At 55.2% G+C, this 20,486-nt stretch overlaps 1 protein-coding gene across 3 annotated transcripts in view; it reads right to left on the reverse strand.

Moving 5' to 3' along the window:
* Positions 1–20,486, reverse strand: part of Cux1 (cut like homeobox 1) — a 328,005-nt gene that overhangs the window by 65,242 nt on the left and 242,277 nt on the right. For 2 of the 3 annotated variants that reach the window (XM_048789985.1, XM_048789983.1), the window contains 5 exons: positions 17,654–17,758; positions 11,917–12,105; positions 4,605–4,663; positions 1,358–1,406; positions 331–427 (listed from right to left, as the gene is read on the reverse strand). In XM_048789985.1, the coding sequence (XP_048645942.1) occupies positions 331–427; positions 1,358–1,406; positions 4,605–4,663; positions 11,917–12,105; positions 17,654–17,758 (499 nt within the window). The remainder of the gene's footprint in view (positions 1–330; positions 428–1,357; positions 1,407–4,604; positions 4,664–11,916; positions 12,106–17,653; positions 17,759–20,486) is intronic. The other variant, XM_048789984.1, reaches the window with a different exon arrangement.

Below are 20,486 nucleotides of genomic sequence, written 5' to 3' on the forward strand. Positions count from 1 at the left end.
GGCCCTTTGAGCAGCCCCTGGAGACCCCCGAGAGAGGTCGCGCTCGATTCTGCCCTGGCCGGATCGCAGCACCACTAGGAAAAGACCGGAAAGCAGCGTCCTCGGTTGCCCCTCCAGGATCTCGCAACGCTACCCCAGCTGCCCTCCGCAGCTCGCCGTGCGCGCGCATCGTGTCGCAGGGTGGGGACGCCCAACACTCTGGCTCAGGCGGGGCTCTCCTCAGCCGGCTGCGCCCCCGCCATGCACGAGCCCCGACTCACGGTCACCCTCGGCTTCCTCAAGACCCCTGGAAGCGAACCAAGCACCGCACGTGAGGCCCCGCGCACCTACCGCTCAGGTCGCTGTTGGAGACGCGCAGCGCGGTGTTCTCAGACTGCAGGGAGCGGCTCTTCTCTAGCAGCAGCACCTCCAGGGGCTTGGCTGCGTCCTGGACGGGGCAGAGCAGGGCTCACCACGGGGCCAGTCTCCCGCGGCCCGGGACCCGCCCCCCGCTCCCCACGACCCCCGCCTCTCAAGGTGTTCAAAGGGCGCTGAACACCTTCACACCCCCTTGAAGAAAGAGTGAATTTCCGGTGAGGCAGTTTTTCTTCCTAGGCTCATCTGGCTTCTAGACAATTAGTCATTCTCTATTCTGTCCCCAAACTCCAGCAGTCTAAGCTGGGGCCTCAATCAGCAGCAGGACTGGGGCACAACCGCTGTCAAAAAGCAATCGTAAACTTTCTTGTGCCAGCTATGATGACGTGTGCTGTCTTCTGGGAATTAGGAGCAAGATTCCACTTATGTTGTAATTAAAAAAAATGAATTTTTAGGGTCTCCCTGTGTTGCTTAGGCTGAACCTCAATGCCTTGGCTCAGACCCTCCTACCTCAGCCTCCTGAGCAGCTGGATTAAGGCATGAGCAGAGGTACCCAGCTTCACAATGTGAATTGTAGGCGGCTACAGATGACAGGCTGCTGCTGTCACCCAGCCCCCACACCTTCTGGGGCGGTGCTCAGGGACTGCGCCTGAGCCCACCTACTGGAGGATGATCTTCAGCTCGACCTGAAGTGGTTTTACTTGTGGACTTATGGGTGCTGGGAAGGGATCTCAGGCCTCAGGTTGCTCAGTGCTCCACTACCGAACCACAGGGCTGCCCAGGGGGCTTCTTGTCCCTGTCCTCAGGGCCCACCCAGGTGAGACCACACCTCACTGGCACCAGTCAGCTGTCTGCAAAGTGCTAACTTGCTCCTTTTAATTAAGGATTGTCTGCTTTCAGTGGCCTGAAGTTTCTTGAAGAACGACTCCTGGGGGTAAGTGAGAGGCCTCACATGGGGGGCAGTGCAGTGTCATGGGCCCTGAGCAGAAATGGAGAGGCGTACCTGCGTCCCAGCTCCCTCAGCTGGCGCGAACTCCATGGACTTCAGGATACTGAAAGAGCAAGACAAGACACTGTTTTCTACTTGGACCTTTGATCCGCCACGCTGGAGAGCATCAGCACCACCATCTCCTGCTCTCCAGGAACAAGGAACTGACAGCTTGAACAGTGTCCCTGGCAGGAATTTAATCTGATAATGTCTCTAGAGTAACTAGTATTCAACTAGCAGTTGGCTAGCAAAACTTTTTTGCCCAGCATGTAAATCATTCCATATGGAGTCACACCAGGTCTGTGCCGAGCAGGATTTTAAAGTTTAATACAGACATCACGTTGCTGCTGCGAGTGGAATGTATTTGTAAAGCTTAAAGGGAAAGAAAATTCTCCCAAGGAAGCCAGAGAGGGGAACTCACTACCCACTGGCTACTGCCCATGTCCTTGCTAGGCAGCCACTGGAGACCCGGGGAAACAGATCAAGATGGCTCAAAGGCCAGGTGAGCACCTCCTCTGCAGCCCCAGATCTGGGAAGGAGCCCAGAGGCAAAGGTGTGGTGATGGGAGGCTTGCCACTCCCCTGTCCTGGGCAGCTCTGACCCTACGGTCACTTGGGCTCCCGACTCTCCACAAGCTGGGGCTGAGTGAGGTCTGGCCCTCAGAACTGCTGTTTCTCCCATTCCTTTCTTTTTGCCAGGACCAGGAAGGAAAGGGGAAGAGAGTCTGTGGGGCCCACGGGAGCTGCCAAGTGCTCGGCCGGGGTGGGCCGGCTACTGGGGAGGTCACTACTCGCAGGGATACAGCGAGTCCACAGGCCCCTCCAGCATCCTGCAGCCATGAGCCCAGCTTCCGCCCATCTGAAGCCCCACGAGACTGTCATCCAGACACCAGAACGTGGGAGGATGCTGCCATCAGGGCACAGGGCACAGGGCCTGGAGCCTGGAGGCCACCCTTGGCCATGGCCATGGGTCAATTAAGAGTCAGCCCCTAGTTCATCTGTACCTCTGCAGGGATCCTCGCCATGTAATTAACAAACACAGGGATGAGGAACAGCTGGTAACTTTATCCTGTGTTACTGAAAATAATAAAAGAATTCTGGACCCCTCGGGTCACACAGCACAGGTCACGAGTGGCCAGGACACACTCCTCTGTCCTCAGAGGGCTTCATGGCACTCACAGTCACGCATCTGCCCCTTGTTTGACATCTTCTAGGATCGTGTGATAAAAGGCTAAGCCAGTCCGTAAGTTCATACAGGCTGAGCATCCCAAGTCGGAAAACCAGAACCCTTTGAGTGCCCCAAGTGGCAAATTCCATGCTGTGGAACTTAATTTCATGCACAAAATTATTAAAAATATTGCATAAAATTACCTTTTGGGCTACATAAAGAAGATGCATATGAAACAAATGAATTTCACATTTAGACTTGGGTCTCCTGCCCAAGGTATCTCAGTATGTATATACAAATATTTCAGAATTCAAAATCCAGAATACTTCTGGTTTCAAGCATTCGAACAAAGGATACCCAACCTGTACTGAAAACACAAACATCTCTACGTTTATATTCAACAAATATTTCTCAATCACCTGTTGTGTGCCTGGCACTGTGGAAAGTCAGAATTTTCTGAGTCCTGATCTACACCCCAGGAAATGTGCAGGCAAGAAGCAGGGTGGCCTTGGCAGGAGAAGGGCCTTGGAGGAGCAGGAGGTTTTACAGGCCACTCCCGTGGGTGGACCCGGGAGAGAAGGCACAGCCTGTGGAGGCAATGGGAGGTGGGGCTGGGACAGGGAGGGGAAGGGGACTTGGGCCTGTGTCCGAGGGCACCTGGTTTATCAGGAAGAGGGAGATCAAGAGCACATTTCAGCAGAAAAGTTCCCCAAGAGGAGCTTTCAGACCCGGATACGGTGGTGGGGGCCATGGTCAGATGCAACAGAGGGCTGCTGAGAATGGACAGGCAGACCAGGAGCCTCGGTACCAGAGGAGGGGCGGAGGACCAAATCCCAGGGTGAGAGGGCAGGGACTGGCCAAGGCTGTCACAACACACTGGCTCAAAGCTAGAAGGTCCAATTTCTTTTCTTCTTCTTTTTAAAAAAAAACCAATATATATATTTTTAAGTCAACCATGTCAAATGTGTCCCTGAGCTGAAATGGGGTGGGGGCAGTGCAGTACTGCTGGGGCTAGAACCACAGAGGGTCAAAAGGTCCATCCAGAGGTGCCAGTAGAGGTTTTCTGCAGCCTGAGAAGGGTCACCTGTGCTGGTACAGGAGCCCAGGGGAACAGCAGAGTCCTGGAGGACGGTGTGACCAAGAGAAGGTCAAAGAGGCCTGAGGGAATGGAACGGATAGAAAACAGGGGACATAGGGGGATGGCCACTTAAAGGAGAAACTGAAAATGTCTGCAAGACAGAGAGTGGCTGACAGAACCAAGGAGCAGGCAGGAGCGGGGAAGGAGGGGACCGAGGCCCAGGTGGAAGGGTCACTTGGAGAGATGGGAGGTGGAGCCCAAGGAGAGGAGGAGAGATTCTGGCACGTGGCTGGCACAGTCCATGAGGAAGAGGATTAGGGCGCCTGTGCAGAGGCCCATCAGGGAGCAACTGGGGCAGAGCAGAGGAGGCCAAGGAGCCCCGGAGCAGCCGAGGTTGGCCACACACCACCGTGAGACCCACGCATCTGTGCAGGCCACTGGGAACACCGTGGCAACTTCCCTGCAGCGCTGCGTGAGAGAGAATGGTGGAAACCAAGGGAAAGGCCAAGGGAACTGTGGGCACCAAGGGCTGTAGGCTGGGGTAGGCCAGGACCTGGGAGCTCCAGGGTCCAGGAGGGAGCTGGCCCAAGGGTGGGTATCAGCACTGGGGGATGACCAGTTCCCAGCTGAGGCCTCACAGAGGGGGATGAGGTCTGGGAGAAGGAGGCCCTGGTGGAGGGAGGTCACGTGCACTTTTGAGTGGAAAATGTCCCCCTCCTCACCTGCCTGATCAGGGGATTTACACCTGTGAGACAAACTCCAGGGTGATCATTTCTATGAAGGTGGTATTTCCCTGAATGTGAGCCCACTGAATACTTTACGTACACCAAGCCTTACAAAAAGGCCACAGAATTCCAGGAGTGGCCCCAGTGCAAACATCCACAGCACCAGGCCCAGGACACTGCAGAGGCAGAGCCCTGGTCCGTGTGCGGGCAGCTGCCCGACGCTGCATGACCTGTTAGCAAAGGGTCCCAGCGAGCACCGTGTGGGAAGGCCCACGGGCATTTCCATACTCACTTCAGTTCTTTCTTCACCTCCTCATAGTCGGCCTGGCCTTTGAGTTTTTCTTCCAGTTGCTGAAAACAGAGAGGAATTTGATTAGTGGTCCCGTCTGCAAGTAGGTAGACGATGTCAACAAGCACACTCCTGTAGAACACGCCCCTGAGTTGGGAGGCGACCCTGCACACACGGAGGCCGACAGCCTGGGTGCCATCGTTCTGACATAAAACTGAGGGTGAAAGGAAAAAGCTTCCCTGAGGTGGAAAACAGAATGAGGAGACTTTTATTCTGGACCAAATACCAGGAAATAGCAAACTGAGGCACAGATGTGAGCCCAGCATTTAGAGAGCAGCGTGTTTTCAGCAAGTGTGCTCTGCTGGCTGGTGTGCACAGTGGCTGAGGACACCTTGGCTGGGACCCCTGCTAACAAGACAAGCACTTTGCTGCTGAGTGTCGACATCACGCAGGCACTGGGAAGAGAGCATTTGTGCTCCTGGAGCCCAGGATATTGGGGTTTGGGGAGTGGATGCCTATTTTCTGGGTAGTTAGGGGTTTCCCTGAGAGAGACCTGAGTCCTGCAGGGAGGCCTGCCAGGGACCCTACAGCCCCCATGGTCCTGCGGGGAGGGACAGCACATTGTCAAGGTGTAGTGCTGCCCACAGCCCTGCCAGGCTTTCTTGCTGGGAAGAGCTGTTGGCATAGGGTGGATCAGTCGAGGGCACTTCCTTCTACAAAGGTGCTTTTGGCCTCCTCCAAAGGGAGCCTGCTGGGGCAGCTCAGCAAATGCTGCAGAACCCAGGGCAGGACCCTGCCAGTCCATGCATTTCCAAGCTCAAGGGGCATGAACTCCACTTTCTGAGGTGCCAGAGCCTTCCTGTCTGCAGGGTTTCTAGGTGCTCCTTTAGGCTGTCCTTAATTCAGACCATTCTGGAATCTGGGACGCCCTTCTGGAATCCACAGTGAGTGGCTGTCCTGAGGATGCAGGCGCTCTGCGGCCACGCCCACTGTGCTGTCTCCTGCTGCCTCCACCAACAATCTCTTGCGCATTTGTTTTCTGTTGCATAAGATTGCTCTCCTAGTTCCCTTTAAGATTTCTCGCCAACTTTATGTATTATGATGGTTTTCTCAGTCATAATCCAATGGGGGGTAGTAGGCACTCATTTTCCCACAAAAGACTCTCAGAAGGTGCTCCCAAAGAAGTGATTATTCCATTCTCTTGCCTGTAGTCAAGTGGCAGGAGGCACTGACGTGACAGCCCTCCCTTGCAGAGATCATCCAGTGTGGCTGAGAAGCAAAACACGTGGCAGAGCGTGGAGCTCACTAAGGCCAGACACAGACACGGGCCGCTGGTCAGAGCCAGAGAGTGGAAGGGACAGGGAGGAAGGGAGGCAGTGGGGCACTCACCCTGCAGCCCCCACCTATCACGCATAAGCTGGGTGTCTCTGGGCAAGTTAATAAGCCTCTCACAAAAAATAGGAACAACACAAGGACCTCAGAGGCCTCCACAGGCCAGGAACAGGGCAGGTGTGGCAGCTCTGTTCCTCATGCTGGGGCTGTTACTGCTGGCATACAGATCACAGGAGGTGTGGCCGCAAGTCTCCTCTGAAGACCTGTGACTGGTTCTGATCAAAAGGTTAGGAATGGGATGTGCACATTTTAGACAGTTTTGTCAAGAGCTGAAGAGCATCCACTGACATCTCTGCTGCCTGCCTGGGGCAGCTGGTGAAGAAGGCCCCAGTACCTCTCTTGCCACCCTCTGATGGCATTTCTTGTCTTGGGCAAACAAGCCTGGGGAGGATGCCTGGTCTACAGAGCACCTACAACCTGACCACCTGGCGGTCTCCTTAGAGAAGACCTTGCTTGGGCACCAAAACTGAAGACCACCCTGGAGGAGGGGGTGGGCCGCAAGGATACCCACGCTCCTGCGGATCTTGAACCGAGACTCGGGGCTACGGCGGACCAGGTAGGAGGAGCACACGGCCCTGCAGCAGCTCTGGCCGCTAAGTGCAGACAGGCAACAGAGGCAGCTCCCGGCCAAGGTCACCAAAGCAGAACCTAGGGACTGTGGTATCTTCCCAGAAGAAAGCACAAACAGCCCTTCTTTAAACTGGTGGGCTTCGCAATGTTTCGAGGGCAGCAGTATCGGGTAGGAACTGCCTTGTTTTGAACTTGGCTCTCTTCCTAGGTGAGCAACTTGTAGTAGGATACTTTCTCGTGACGTGACGCGGGGCAGTGGCAGTGAGCCGCAGCTCCCAGTTATTGCTGCCATCTTGAGGGGCGACACCCACAGCCCCCAGTGTACCGCAGTGCTGAGCTGTGGTGTCTGCTGGCGTGCCAGGAGCACTGGGCCTGGCCATGGACACAGGGGGATGGGTCCAGACGTGAGAGGAGCTTAGGAGCCAGACTTTGGGCTGCCTATGAGCTTGGGTGACTCAACTTGGGGAGAGGCAGAACTGACAGGGGCTTCTGAAGGACAGTGATGAGGATGCAAAGGACCTGCCGCTCCCCACGACCCCGTCCACACTGTGGCTGAGTCAGTCCATCCACGGTTCCAGGAACATAGAGGAGCTCAACGGCCCTGTCAGCTGCTAGGACTGTCTATCCTAAAATCCCAGCTATGACGTAAGTCATAAGCAACTTGATTTAAAGTGCCAAGTACTTGGGCATGCAGCAAGCGAGGCACGCAATTCTAAAAGACTTGTATCTCACTCAAGTCAGAAAACATGGTCCTTGGTGCTTTGGGGCTACTGGCAAAGACCTGTGGTGTATCAGACCCCTGCAAGAAGGGCACAGAGGCCACATCCCTGGGGCCACTGTGGGTGGGATGGTGTCTGCAACACAGGAGCAGAGCTCGGCTCTCCGCAGCGCTTGCCTGTACCCCCTGCTCTGGGGACACTGCCTTTCTGCACCTCCTTTCCAACTGAAGGGAGGCCCTCTCCTTAGGAAAACCCACCCCCATGATTGCTGGGGAGAGGCAGCAGTTACGTACAACTGGGCTCTGTCTACACTGGCCCCAGGTGAGGAGCCCAGGGTCAGCCTGGTGCCTGGATAGTGAGTCCCTGTCTTTCTGGAACCTTCTGAACACCGCAGCAGATGCTGTACGTGCCGTGGAGGGTGCTCAGAACACAAGAGGAGGGGAGAGCCATCCTGCCACAGCCAGATGGTGGGGACAGTGAGGGTGACATTGGAGGGCTTGCTCTTACCCTTGGAGGCTCAGGTTAGAGTGGACAGAGGAGCAGGGCCAAGGAAGTGTGGAGGAGGGGCCTCTGCAGAACAGACAGGTCACCTCTGTCTTTCAGTGGCCATGACCCAGGTCTGACCTGGGCCCTGGGCAGGTGGGACCAAACTGCTTGCAGAGCAGAAGGGACCTGGCTCAACATCAGGCCACCTCAATGGTGCTCTTCACAGTTGGGGAGGTGGCTACTAAGCTGGGCTGTATGTGGGCTACAAGGGTCACTTCACTTGGGGAGCAGGGCTGGGGTGCTGAAGCCCACCACAGACTCCCGCCCCTGATGGGCTCCCCCAGGCACTGCAGAGATGCTCACAAGATTTTACAGGAATCTGCTGATGTCTTGTTGTTCTAGCTGGCCAGAGGCCACCTTGGTTCTGAGGTGGCACTCTGGGATGGCCTCCGGGGTGGTCCCCTGGGGCCTCACCCCCTACAGGCAGGCAGCCCCTGCCTCTGCATCAGGGCCCCACACAACTCCCTCCTCACTCCTTCCTTCCTCAGACCTGCTCTGTGCCTTCAAGACCCAGCGAGGACAGTGCCAGTGGAGTCATGTGCTCTGGACGCCATCTCAGTGACCCTGGGCGACCCTCAGTGATATTTGATGTCAGAACTAACATGTGCCACTCTGAGGGTGAGGCTTCTCTTCTCAGTCACCTGCTGGCTGATGGTGGCTAAAGGGCGCAGTGTCAGACTAAGTCCCCCTCCACAGCCACAGGATGGACACTGGGCCTGGCCTCCCCGAGCAATGACCATCTTCCTGCCTGTTTGCAGGACTAGTGTCCAAAGGGGCTTGGTCATAGTCCTTTTTAAAAATAGGGGTCTGTATCCACGGAACCTCGCAGAGGGAAGCCTGGGCGGAGAACAGCTGGAGCATCAGGCGTCAGGCCCATACCACTTGGTGACGAGGCCATGTGCCCCAAGGGACAGCCTCCACAGGCAGGAGCAGTGAGTCCAGGAAGGGCCACCATCTGTCTCCCACTCCAGTGCCTGAGGGACACAGCAGACTCCCACAGTAGCTCCATGGGACCCATCAGAGCCTGAGGAGGTGGGGGGCGTGGGTGGGAGCATGTGCAGTTGGGAAAGACCCCCCAGGTGATGCCAACACACCTGCCCACTGCCTCAGTGGGAAGAAGTGACCTTTAGAGCATCTTTAGAGAATGCGACTTCTCCTCGCGGGGGAGTGGCACTCCTTAGCTAGCCTTCCTCATAAATACCCACTTTAAATTGCAGCTATTGGTGGCATTATTTTCTCTGCCGCATCGAGCCTAATGCAGGTGACTGTCTAATTATACTGCCTCTGTATGAGAATATTCCGACAGAAAACCACCGAACAGAGAGTTATCAAAAATAGCAGCCTTATCACGGCGGCGGGGTTATTTCATTAATTACCAACACAGAGTCATCCTCTCCAAAAGGCGCTGTGCTTGAGCACTTGTCAGATTGGGCAAGAAGAAACACCTCCCCCTTCAGAGCCTGCCGCCATGTCTACTTAAGGGTCAGAGGCTGCACCAGGAGATGTGGAGATGCGCTTGGAACTGTGCTGGGTCACACAGAGCCCCGGCAGGGATGGTGGTCAACGAGCAACCTCCAGAACCACCGCTCACATGTCCAGGTGGAAGGAAGGAGTCTTGGTGGGAAAAAGATGGGCAGGTTCAGTGTGCGGGTAGTGCCGCAGGCTGTGTGGGTGGAAGGTACTCAAGAATCCTGCCCACAGAGCCCTTGCCTGTGGAAGGCTCCCTCTCCCCAGGTGACTGCCACAAGCATGTGGGTATTCGTCTCAAAGATCCAGGACCCTCAGCCAGATGCTCATGGCAAGGCCACCTGCCATTCTAGAGAACCCAGAGTTGCGTCAGAGGCACAGCACCCTTTGACAAATAGCACCCCAGTTGTAGCCCCCACTGTGTGTCCTGGAGCCCCAACGCTGGCAAACAGCCAAAGGAGGAGAGAACGCAGAGGAGAGAGGGCCATGGGAGAGGGAGAAGCAGCCAGGAAATGCCCGTGCTGGTTAGGAGAGTCCCGTCTCACTCTTGCTGGTTGCTGGTCACCGTCTCTGTGGGGTAAGAGCTCCTCAGGACAAGAGCATAGGGTTGCCAAGGTGACATTTTCCTAATAATTGTCTCTCTGCCTAGCTCAGGCTGCAGATTCTAAGTTACACACATTAGAAAGCACCCAGAGCCCCGAGAAGCCAGCCCATTCAATTACCCTCACCCCTTGGGGTGAGGGAGGTAGGTGTCCTCCTCTGAGAAAGGGGGATGCCCTGTGTCGGGTTTGCTCTCTGAGAAATCTTTACTCCTGGTGACAAGGGGTTAAGATAATTAAAATCAGAGCAGTCTCGTTATTAGAGGATATGTTTTGATTATCAGATCAGACGAAGAGGAGGGAGCGATGGTTTTTGGAAGAAGTATTGCCGAATTGTTTCATTAACTGCACAGTATTAAAGAATTCCCCCAAGATACGGATAAAGAACATTCATTTGTGAAACTGCGTTTCATTTTTTGTGAAGGCGAACATTAAAACCTTAACTGATTTAGAAGAAATTGCTCCATAATGAAAAATGGAAGGTCTAGAGTCTCCGTGTCACGATGCCGTGTGTGGGAGGTGTCTGGGTGGCGCCCTGGAACCGTAACGAAGGGGAAGAAGGCAAATTATCTAATAACAATGCCACCAGGAGGGTCAGAAATGGTCTTAACATGAGAAAATTAGATTTAAATCTAGAAATAAAAAAGCGAGTCCTGGTCCTCATCGGGCAAGCTGGTGAGAGGAAGGAGCACTGGAGATATAATGGCCACATTAACGAAGGATGGGACCAGCTTCCGATGGTCTCCCCAGGTCCGCAGGGCCTCCTCAGAGGGAGCTGAGCACCTGGCAGTTTCTCAGAAAGTGGATGAAATCTGCCCCAAAGAGGCAAAGAAGAACCAGCAAGGGGGAGCTGCAGGTGGCCCTGGTCAGCGATAGACTTGTGCAAATTTGGTTCTGGGTCAAACCTGGTCATGTGTCAAGAAGCAATCTCCATTGAAAAAAAAAAAAAGGGCCTAACTCCATTCTAGAATCACTTTATGTAAGGAAAACTCTTCTTCTTCTCCTTCACTTCTTTTGTAAAATTTTGAGACAAGGTCTCACCACGTAGCCTTGGCTGACCCCTCACGCTCCCGGGCTCCTGCGCGCCTCCTGCCCCAGCCCTAGGACTGGGTGGCTGGGACTTAGGGGTGCACTATCACCCCGGCTTCATGGAAGTTTTACAACTGACCTTAATCCAACTCATTTAGTAGACAGTGAACAGAAACCAGTCAGTCTGTCATGCACTCAGTGAGGGAAAAACCTAGGCAGGCAGAACAGACTGGAGGGGTCCCTGCAGCAGAGCACAAGACCTCCAGCCTGCAGCTGGGCCCCGGCTCTTGTCATTCTTGCCTACCTGTTTGCCAAGGAAGATGCCAGTCACCCTGGCTATGACCCCTAGCAATCTAGGGCCCCAGGGCTGTCTGCAGCGCACACTTGACTTCGCAGACTGTGGATACTTTGAAGTAGCATTACTATTATTTAAAGCATAAAAAAGGTTCTGGGTTCTGCACTTGGGATAGAGATTTAAGAGACGGCCCTGGGAGCTAGCTTCTACTAGGCTGCCCAGTGAGTCCACTTGGGAAGAAAGAGATAACCTGCAGCTCTCTGAGCTGAGCCACTGGGCTGACCACAGGCTTGAGTGGCAAAGGAGTGTCCCCCAGATCAGGGTCAGACAGGGACTTTGTGGAGCACTGTGCTTCCATTTTTGATCCAAGCACAGGAAGAACCAGAGCTTTAGTGGGTGGGGTCCTCTCATCAGAAGTCTGCAGGCCAGCAGAGCTGGACCATGGTATGTCTACACAGATGGCCTCTGACTGTGACAACGCTGTCAGCTCCACGAGGGCACACATTAGCAGGTGGCGTTTCTACCAAGTATCAGGACAGTGGCTCCACATATAAGGAGTGACCCACTGAGAGGGACAAGTGGTCCACGCAGAGCCTGCAGTGGGGTTTAGAGCACCATGCTTGCTGTCGGTGCCAGGCAGGCGAGGGTGCACCGCTGGGCCCCTGGGCCCCCTGCCCCAGCCCTTGCAGGGTCTGTACCTTGAGCGTGCTGTTCTTGGCACTCAGCTGCTGCTCCAGCTGGGAGATCTGGCTGGCCGAGTTCTCCCGCAGCTTGGTGAGGCTGCCCTGGAGTCTCTGCACGTCCTCCACCAGCTGGGCGATCTCCCTCTCCTTGGCGGCCAACTCAACTTCTAGGCTGGAGCGAGTCAGCACCTCTATGGCCTGCTCCTGCGGAGAAGAGGAGAAATGACAAAACCGCACTGGCCTTGGGCAGGTGCTGGGGGTTCCTGTGTGGGCAGTGGAGGGGCAGTGACCACACAGACCTCAGGTGTGCACGGTGAGCTCAGGGCAAGACACTGCTTCCTGCCTTGGCTTGCAAGTGACCTCCCCCACCTTCCCCTGCCACCACCCCATCTACATCCCTGGATTCCTTCATTGGACATTTTCCATGAATGCACCGAGTACCAGGTGTGCGGCAATGAACCACAGGACCAAAGTCCTGGGTGGCGACATGAGCCTCCAAAGCAAGGAGGCCAGGGCAGCCAGCGCTGGGAGAGGCCAGAGGCTTTACCAAATGGTCAGGGAAAGTCTCACTGAGCGGGGGATTGGGAGCCAGGATCTAAGGAGGTGTGGGGGGCAGAGTGCTCCTGCCCGGGGAGCAGGAAGCAGGGCGGCTTGGATGGGAGCCAGGATATTGCTCCAGAACTTGTGTCTTCTACCGCACACTGCGATTTACTCTCCTTTGGATTCATTATTGAGTATCCACAAGCTGAGATCTCGGTTTGACAAATTTGACCCTTAGCGTTTACATTCCCCAAGAGTTAAAAGATGGGAGAAGCACACTTGGGGTTCCTTTACTTAGAAACAATTGAGTTGTTTTCTTTCTTTCTTATTTTTCCAAAGAAACTTACTCTTTCCTTTCTCTCCAAAATGGTCAGCATGGGAAACACCCAGAGGAGAAGGTATTCTAAATAAAGTCACGTGTGATTCTGCTTCCCGACGACTTGAGCAGGGCTTGTTAAGTTTTAAAAGTAACCTCAGCTTCTGAACAATCTTGGGCTTTTCACAAGGAGATGTGCTTCTGGGCACAGCCAATAGGGACAGGGGACAGGGCTCCAGGCACCCTGAGAGCAGCTTAGGGTACAGCATGGAATGCCACCACCCTGGCCCTTCCCCACTCCTGAAGCTCATGGCTTCAAGCCTGGATCTTGCCTGTGCTGGGTAGAGAAGGGAGGTGAAGATGGCAGCTGTGGCCCTGGATGCCAGGAACAGCTGTGCCACGCATGACATGCTTATCCCAGGGTTTCCACGTCTGGGACCGGCCACTCTCCAAGGAAGTACCTCTTCACACCTCCCTGGGCAGTTCAGACCTCCAGTGTGCAGTGCCCAGGAGTGGCTCCTCTGTCTCTTCGCCTTGCTGGATGCCGTCCATCATGTAGCTTACCACCTTGACCTCTGGCAGTGGTCCCAGGGTCCCGAGCATCTCTATGACCCAACCATTCCATGTGGCCCATGTCCGTGGGCCACTGCCAAGTCACCAATGAGCACAGCGAGTCCAGTTCAGAAGTTGGGAGTCAGTGTTGGAAACTGAGGAGCCAACTGACATTTTGGTGACGTTTTTACTGTCTTTTATCAAACTATCAGTGTGTAACAGAATGGAATTTAAAAAACAAAAGTGTCCTTTATCCCAGGGCTTGGAAAGCACCATCTGGGTGCCACTAGGTAGTCTGGCCCCTGAGGGGCTCTGGAGCAGGGAGGAACATGGTAGCAGGGACACAGGCCCAACGGCAGGTGCAGACAGAACCACTCCGTTTATGAGCCTCCCACTGGGGGTGCCTGCCACCAATGCTGCCTCCTCTGCAGTCTATGGAACCAGCCGGAAGGGGTCTGGGCTTCACATCAGGTAAGTTCAAGTTGTTGAATCAGAGACAGTGGTTCAAGTAACTGTCTAAAGCTCAGCAGCTCCTGGCACTGGCCCTGGGCCCAGCTGGGGACCTGGGAGTAGGCAGTACTGAGGGCCATCCACTGAATTTCTGGGGGCCCACCTGGCCTGGCCACAGGGCTGGGCACATCAGCTGATTCTCGGAACTGAAGTCACAAATTCCCTCGAAAAAGCAAAAAAGCCCAGCTGCCTCCCCTAGGCAGGAGGCCCTGAGATGGCCAACCTCAGGGCAGTAAGACCTGGAGGTGCAGCAGAGAAGAGCACCCCACTCTGTGGCCCAGCCCATGGCTCCCTGTCTCCCAGCATGGGGGTACTCCTGGTGGTCCCATCGTGAGGACAGAGGGAGGAGGAAGAAAGAAACAGAAGGGTCCAGGGGTGACCAGGTGCTGCGGTCAGGGAGAGTGTGGGCCTGATGATGAAGCTGAGGCCGGGGAGGGCACTGGCACAGCTCTGGATGGAAATCCAGGCGGCAGAGTGAACAAAGAGGTCAGGGGCCCAGTGGCAGGCGGTTATGCCATCCAGCTCACGACCCAACACATAACCCTCCGTGGTCAAGGAGGGCCAGGGCCACCAGCGCCTTCACCTCAGAGGCTCTACCCAGCTGCAAGGGGATCAGGAAATGCGAGTGTCAGGGTTACCTGGAGCCGGGAACTCAGCGCCCGGGGCAGGGCCCAGGCTCCCCTTGTGATCCCGATGGGGCTCAGGGCGAGACCCTGGCTCAGGCGGGGGGCAGGAAATCCCCGGGTTCTTGGTTCCAGGACCCCCAGGGCATGCTACTTGCCCCCTGGGCTCCGGTGGCTCAGGTCCCGGCAGGACATGCAAGGGTACTTAGCTTGGTCTGAAGGTCCTGGCCCCGGAAGGGCTTCAGTGACGAGCACGCTCAGAGGGGAAAGTGAACACCAGAACAGGTCCCTGGTGTGGGTGTCCTTGGTGTGTCCCTTTGAACCTATCCCCGTCCCTGGCTCCTAAGCACAGTGCTGAGACCAGAATGCTGGGCCTGACCCAGTGGGCGGTCACCTTGTGTCCAGCAGCCACCTTCGTGGTGATGATGAGTGAGCCGCAGGGGCAGGTTCTGGGTGAGGAGAGCTAGATGGGGAGGAGATGGTGGCCCGGGTCTGGGATGGAAGTGCTATCTGGAGCTGGGCTGCCCTTTCAGTCTTGTCCCCTCACCGGGAGGTGAGGCAGCAGGAGTTGGCTTGGCTTCTCCTCCTCATGCCACCTGCTCCTGCCTCCACCTCGAGAGCCAGCTGGAGTGGGTGGTGGGATGGAGGTGGCCCTCTTAACAGGGCAGCTTGTCTAGTCTCCAAAAAAGGGGGCTGTGTGCGGTGTCCAGAGCACTGCGCCCTCGTTTGTCTGCAAACCCTCCACTAAGGTCTCTGTGGACCTGCCTTGCTTGCAGCCCATGATGGGATGGGAGGGGGATCAGGAGAGTGGCCTCGAGCAGGAAGGACTGGGTCCATACTCCAGCTTTTTTTTTTTTTTCAGCAGTGTTGGGGATGGAACCTAGGGCCTCATGCATGCTAGGCAAGCGCTCTGCCACTTAGCTATGTCCCCAACCCTTTTAAAATTATTTTGAGATGGGGCCTTGCCCAGTTGCTGAGGTTGGTTTTGAACTCGTGATCCTCCTGCTTCCGCCTCCCATGTAGCTGGGATTACAGGCGTGTGCCACTGTGCCAGACCGACTTGGTTGTTTCCTAGTGTGTGACGTTAGGAAAGGTAAGCTCCTCTGAGCCCCAGTTTCTTTACCTGTAAAATGACAATACCCAACTTCCCTCTCCTGACTGTGATGTCACCAGGCAGAAATGAAACACGGAGGCAAGGCTCTACTCACTGAGTGTCTGCGCACCTTCTAGGACCGTGGTTCTGCTGAGACGCCCATCATGTCGATTTTGGCCTCTGCTAGATCTGTGGACTCTACTGTTCAGCGGCTGAGTTCTGCCGGCCAAGCCCAATAGACCATTTTCCGCTGGCCTGGTTTCTGTGTTGGCTGGAGCCTCAGCTCGCAGCCTACAGAGGATGTGGAGCCAGGGACCCGCTCCTGGAAGGCTGAGTCAGTGCCAGGTAAACACTGCGCGAGCCAGTGATGAAGTGTGTACACGCCCCGGACCCGCGATGCACTCTACCTGCGAGAACATTCATTTCCTTTTGAAATGTTTTGGTCGCTGCAGTCCAGGACGGTGCCAGAATTCTTTTCAATCAAAACATTTAGCTCAGGAGCCGTGAGACATGTTAGGATAGACGGCTTCCTCTACAGCCCCGAGGACGGCCACAGAGACCGGGGGAGCTGCCAGCCCCAGCACCCAGGGCCTCCTCCCGCCTCAGCCCTTGTGTGTACCCGGTGCATCTGAGCTTGGGTGAGGGACAGAACAGCCTCTTGGACATCTAAGTTCAAGGTATCAAAGACCATGAGTTACGAAGGTGCGTTGGTGCCTTGAATGGGAACTTTTCTCTGTGTCCTAAAACGCTCCAGTCTCACGCTGCATCTGATGTCAATGTAAAGAAAGAAAACTAAAACCGATTCTTATTCTTTTTTTTTGTCTTTGTAGTGCTGGAGATTGAGTCCAGGGCCTCGTGTGTACTGGGCGCACTCCACCTGAAAACCCCAGCCCTGTAAGTATGAATACATACCAGCCCAGCCACAAGCCATTCTTAAAAGAAGCAGTCCTGGCACCGGCCATTTGCTCTAGGTCCAGTCCTGGTGATCACTTAAAAGCTCCAGTCTCAGGAGTCTGAGGAGCCAACTGAGTCCTGGCTCAGCCACTGACCGTGCTCTGGGGCCAGCTGTTGACACTCACTGGGCTTCGTCTCCTCCTCTGGGTAAGGAAACAGCAACACCCTGCTTCACAGGTTAGTGGAATACTGGCTGTCACGAGGGACTTTCCACAGCAGCGAGTTTTCCCGAGATTGTGCTCTCTGTGGAGGGCCCGGTCCTGTTCCTCCTCACTACCCCAGTGCCCCTCACGCCAGGCAGCAGCAAGGGCTCCGCGAGTCTTTGTTAAATCGAAGGACACCTGTGACTGCCAGGGACTCACTGTGGCCATCAGAGCAAAGGGGCCTTAGTTGGGATCACTTAATCCAGTGGTGGAGTTCTGTGTCATAGCCTTGGGGTCAGGGAGCATGGCACCAGCCAAAGAAGGGTGCCCGCTGAGGTTCACTGAGGTCTGCGAGCATGGCAGACATAACTTCCTGACCTCAGGAGACCAGTCTTCATGGGCGGACAAACAGACTCAGGGAAGCTAAGCCGCTGTCCCCAGCTGATGGACACAGAGCAGGGAGGTGACTCTGGGCTCCAACACCTGGGGCTCAGCCACCACACTGCACCAAGCCGAAGGAGTCTGGGAACCTGATGCTCAAAATCTCCTTGACCATGCTGGGGAAGCTGTGGCTATTTGTTACCTTTAGAAAAATCGGGCAAAAGGATGAGACTCATGCCTTGCTCCCCCTGGCTGTGTGTGGCTAGCAAACTCAGGGTGAGCTGCTATTCTACACCCCCTTGGGTTTCTGGATCACTGTGGACTCTCCCCAAGGAAGGTTGCCCCAGAAGGACAGACCCTCGACTGCCCTGTGGAATTCTGGGGAGGCTCCCCTATGCACCCCGCAGCCCCCAGCAATGACCCAGGCTGGGCTGGGGAGGAGCCCTCAGCACTGGGGAGGCATCAGGCCGGCCCAGAGGCTGCGGCGTCTCCTAGCCTGGACCAGGTTCTCCCTTCAAGTTGTTAAAAGTGCAGCACTGGTGCAATGTTACTCCAAAAGAGGCGTCAAAACCCCCAGGAAGAAAGGCCCCAAGGCGAGGGCGCAGATGCCCGGGCGGAGCCCCACAGGCGAGCTACCCACCACATCAGGCGCCTTCTGGATCTGGGAGGCCAGCTGGAGAGAGTGGTTGGCCGAGGAGAGCTGCTCCCGTAAGGTCTCCGCCTCTCGCTGAGCCACCTCTGCCCTCTGAAGGAAATGAAAAGGGGCGAAGAGAGAAAGTACACCCGGTTTAACAACTGACAATTATTACAAGAACATTCATCAATTCATGCCTGACTGACTATAATTGATTTTCCTAAACACTCAACCTAATAAATGCTCGGAAAAAAACATAGAATGTGATGGATTTTTATTTTAAACAGTACAAGGAAGAAATAATTGAGCGATTATGACAGTAATTTAACGCTAGGAGCAAGGAATCCCCTGCTGATACTAATGCTCCGGCCCACTGAATTTCCCAGACTGAATAAATACCAGTGGAAATAGAGTCTTCTGATTCAATTTCTTTCTATTCTCATAGACCGAGAAGATTTTATTGCAGGATTCCTCCTGGGAGTAATTCTCACGGGTAAACAGTGAATTAAAGACACTTTGGCCATTCTCGCCTTAAAACCAGGCGGTGCGGTGGCTCTTTTCCCCCAGTAGGCCTGGCCATCCCCAAGCCGGGTGGAAAGGCCACTTCTTTTGTGAGGGCTGGACTTTCTTCAAGCATTTTTAACCCTTCACCAGGCATCGTTTTTGAAAAATCAGTGCTGGGTTTTCAGCCGGCCAGGTCAGCCTGGGGACAGTGGAGGGTGGGTAGCCAGGGCCAGCACAGATGGTGGCAGGAGAAACGTGTGGCCCTCCATCATCTGCTATGACCCAGGACAAGGAAACCACCTCTGCTGCAAAGCCACCTTCCCATTGCATGGAGAGGACAGCTACGCCACGAGAGGGCTCTGGGGATGGGCCCCTCTGAGCCTCCACCTACCCGTCTGTGCGACGGGAACACATGCCTTCTCCAAGGCCTGGCGAGGTCCTGCCGTGGACACTCAGCACGCGGGGCATGTGCAGAGGCAGCCTCTCAGGCAGCTCACCCCGGCTTCACAGTTAGGTTTAAGACAAAGCCCCAAGGAGGGAAACAGCAGATGACGACATGGGGCACATGGACTGAGGGTGACTGCACTTCCTCAGTCTTCTTTTTTTTTAGTTGCAGATGGACCCAGACCTTTATTTTATTTATTTATTTTAATGTGGTGCTGAGAATTGAACCCAGTCTCACATGTGCTAGGCACGTGCTCTGCCACTGAGCCACAACCCCAGCCCTTCTTCAAACATTTTGCAAGTGACATTCCACCAACAGAAGAGATCAAGGAGGAAAGCCCAGGTGAGCAGGGGTATTTTGTTTTTCTTATCTTGAGCTGTGACAGTGTGTGTCTATTATTTGCAAAGCAAGAACACAGAGAAGCAAGCAGCTGTCCTGCCCTGGTCCTCACAGGCCCATCTACCTGGATGAAGAAGGATTTGGCAGTCTCAGTGACTGAGCGGTGGCAGCCTTACACCTAACACTCCCCACACAGACAAACCAGGACTCCCTGAGCGCAGACGTGGCTGGCGGGCGGGTGGCCACCTGCCCTGCTGTATAGGAAACTCTTGGAAACCCCCTGAACCTAGTTCATGAGGTGCCTGGCCACGTGTCGGTGCCCAACATGTCCTTCCAGAGTCTCTGCTCCAAACACAACCCGGGCCCGGCCACTGGGAAAGGTGGCCACGTGCCTGGTGTGGTGAGGACAGTGAGGGCCATCTCGGTCCTCAGCGTCAGGGCTGTGGAGGATTTCCTTTTTAATGTCAAACATTTCCCTCAGTTTATTTTCAAGTTTCTCTGATCATTGTGCCACATGCCTCGAAGTATCGTCTTCCCTTGCTAGTCAGCTAAGCCCTCGGGCACAGCATCCCGTGACTCTCCAGGATGGAGGTGTGCTTTGACACCCTAAGTCCCTCTTCCTACGCCTGCAGGAGACTGTTCTGCAGCCAGCCAGGTGGAGCCACTGGCCTGACTGTGGCACTAGTTTTTGGGTGGGGCTGGAAGGCCTGGGGGCGGGTTCAGGAGGCATCATCAGGAGAGAGGGATGGCCTCTGTGAAGGCCACGGCTCACAGAGCAAGAGACCTGACCAGCCACTGACCACCCTCCAGACTGTCCTGCGTCCAGTCCCCAAGTTCATGTATGATGGCTCCGGCCTGTCCCTTCCCAGTCACAGCTTCTCTGGCTTGACCTGGTTACTTCAGTGTGACTTTCTGGTTACTCCTTCATTTGGCATTTGGTTGATGTGGCTCATGTGGCTACACAGGCACAAGCCAGAAGAATCACAAGCATCGCAGGTGGAGGAGGGAGCGGGGGACAGGGAGAGAAGGCTGACATGCAGCCGGGACGACCCAGTGTCTGCAGTGATGGCTGCATTAGCTTGCATGGGCAGCTGAGGCACAAAGTGGTCCCCCTCCAGGGTGGTGCCACCTGTCTCAAGGTCTTCCTGAAGAAGTCACAGGGGGTGATTTCTGATCTGACCCCAGACTTGGAGTGTGGCTGCTCAGAGCCATGGGGACATAGGCCACACTTCTGTGAGGCAGACTGGCAGCAGCCCTGGTCCTGAGTGAGTAGTGCTCTGCTGAACCCGGTGGTCCTGAGAGGCACCTCCTGCTGACCATCCACCTTCCTAAGGAATGGGGTAAACACCAGAGCGTGGGAAGAGGAGGTGAGCAAGAGGGTGAGCAGGACAGTGCTGGCCTTCTGGTGTTAGCCTTGACTGCCTGATAGAGAACAGCCACCGGGGCCGAGGGCCAGTGGGGCCCAGAAACCCAGGGCCAGCTATGCCCACCACACAGTGGCATGGCCCGTCTGGCCTCTTTATGCTGTCCTCGTCTCAGAATGGATGACTT

The sequence above is a fragment of the Marmota marmota genome, unplaced genomic scaffold (assembly GCF_001458135.2).
Source record: "Marmota marmota marmota unplaced genomic scaffold, marMar, whole genome shotgun sequence".
Lineage (NCBI taxonomy): Eukaryota > Metazoa > Chordata > Mammalia > Rodentia > Sciuridae > Marmota > Marmota marmota.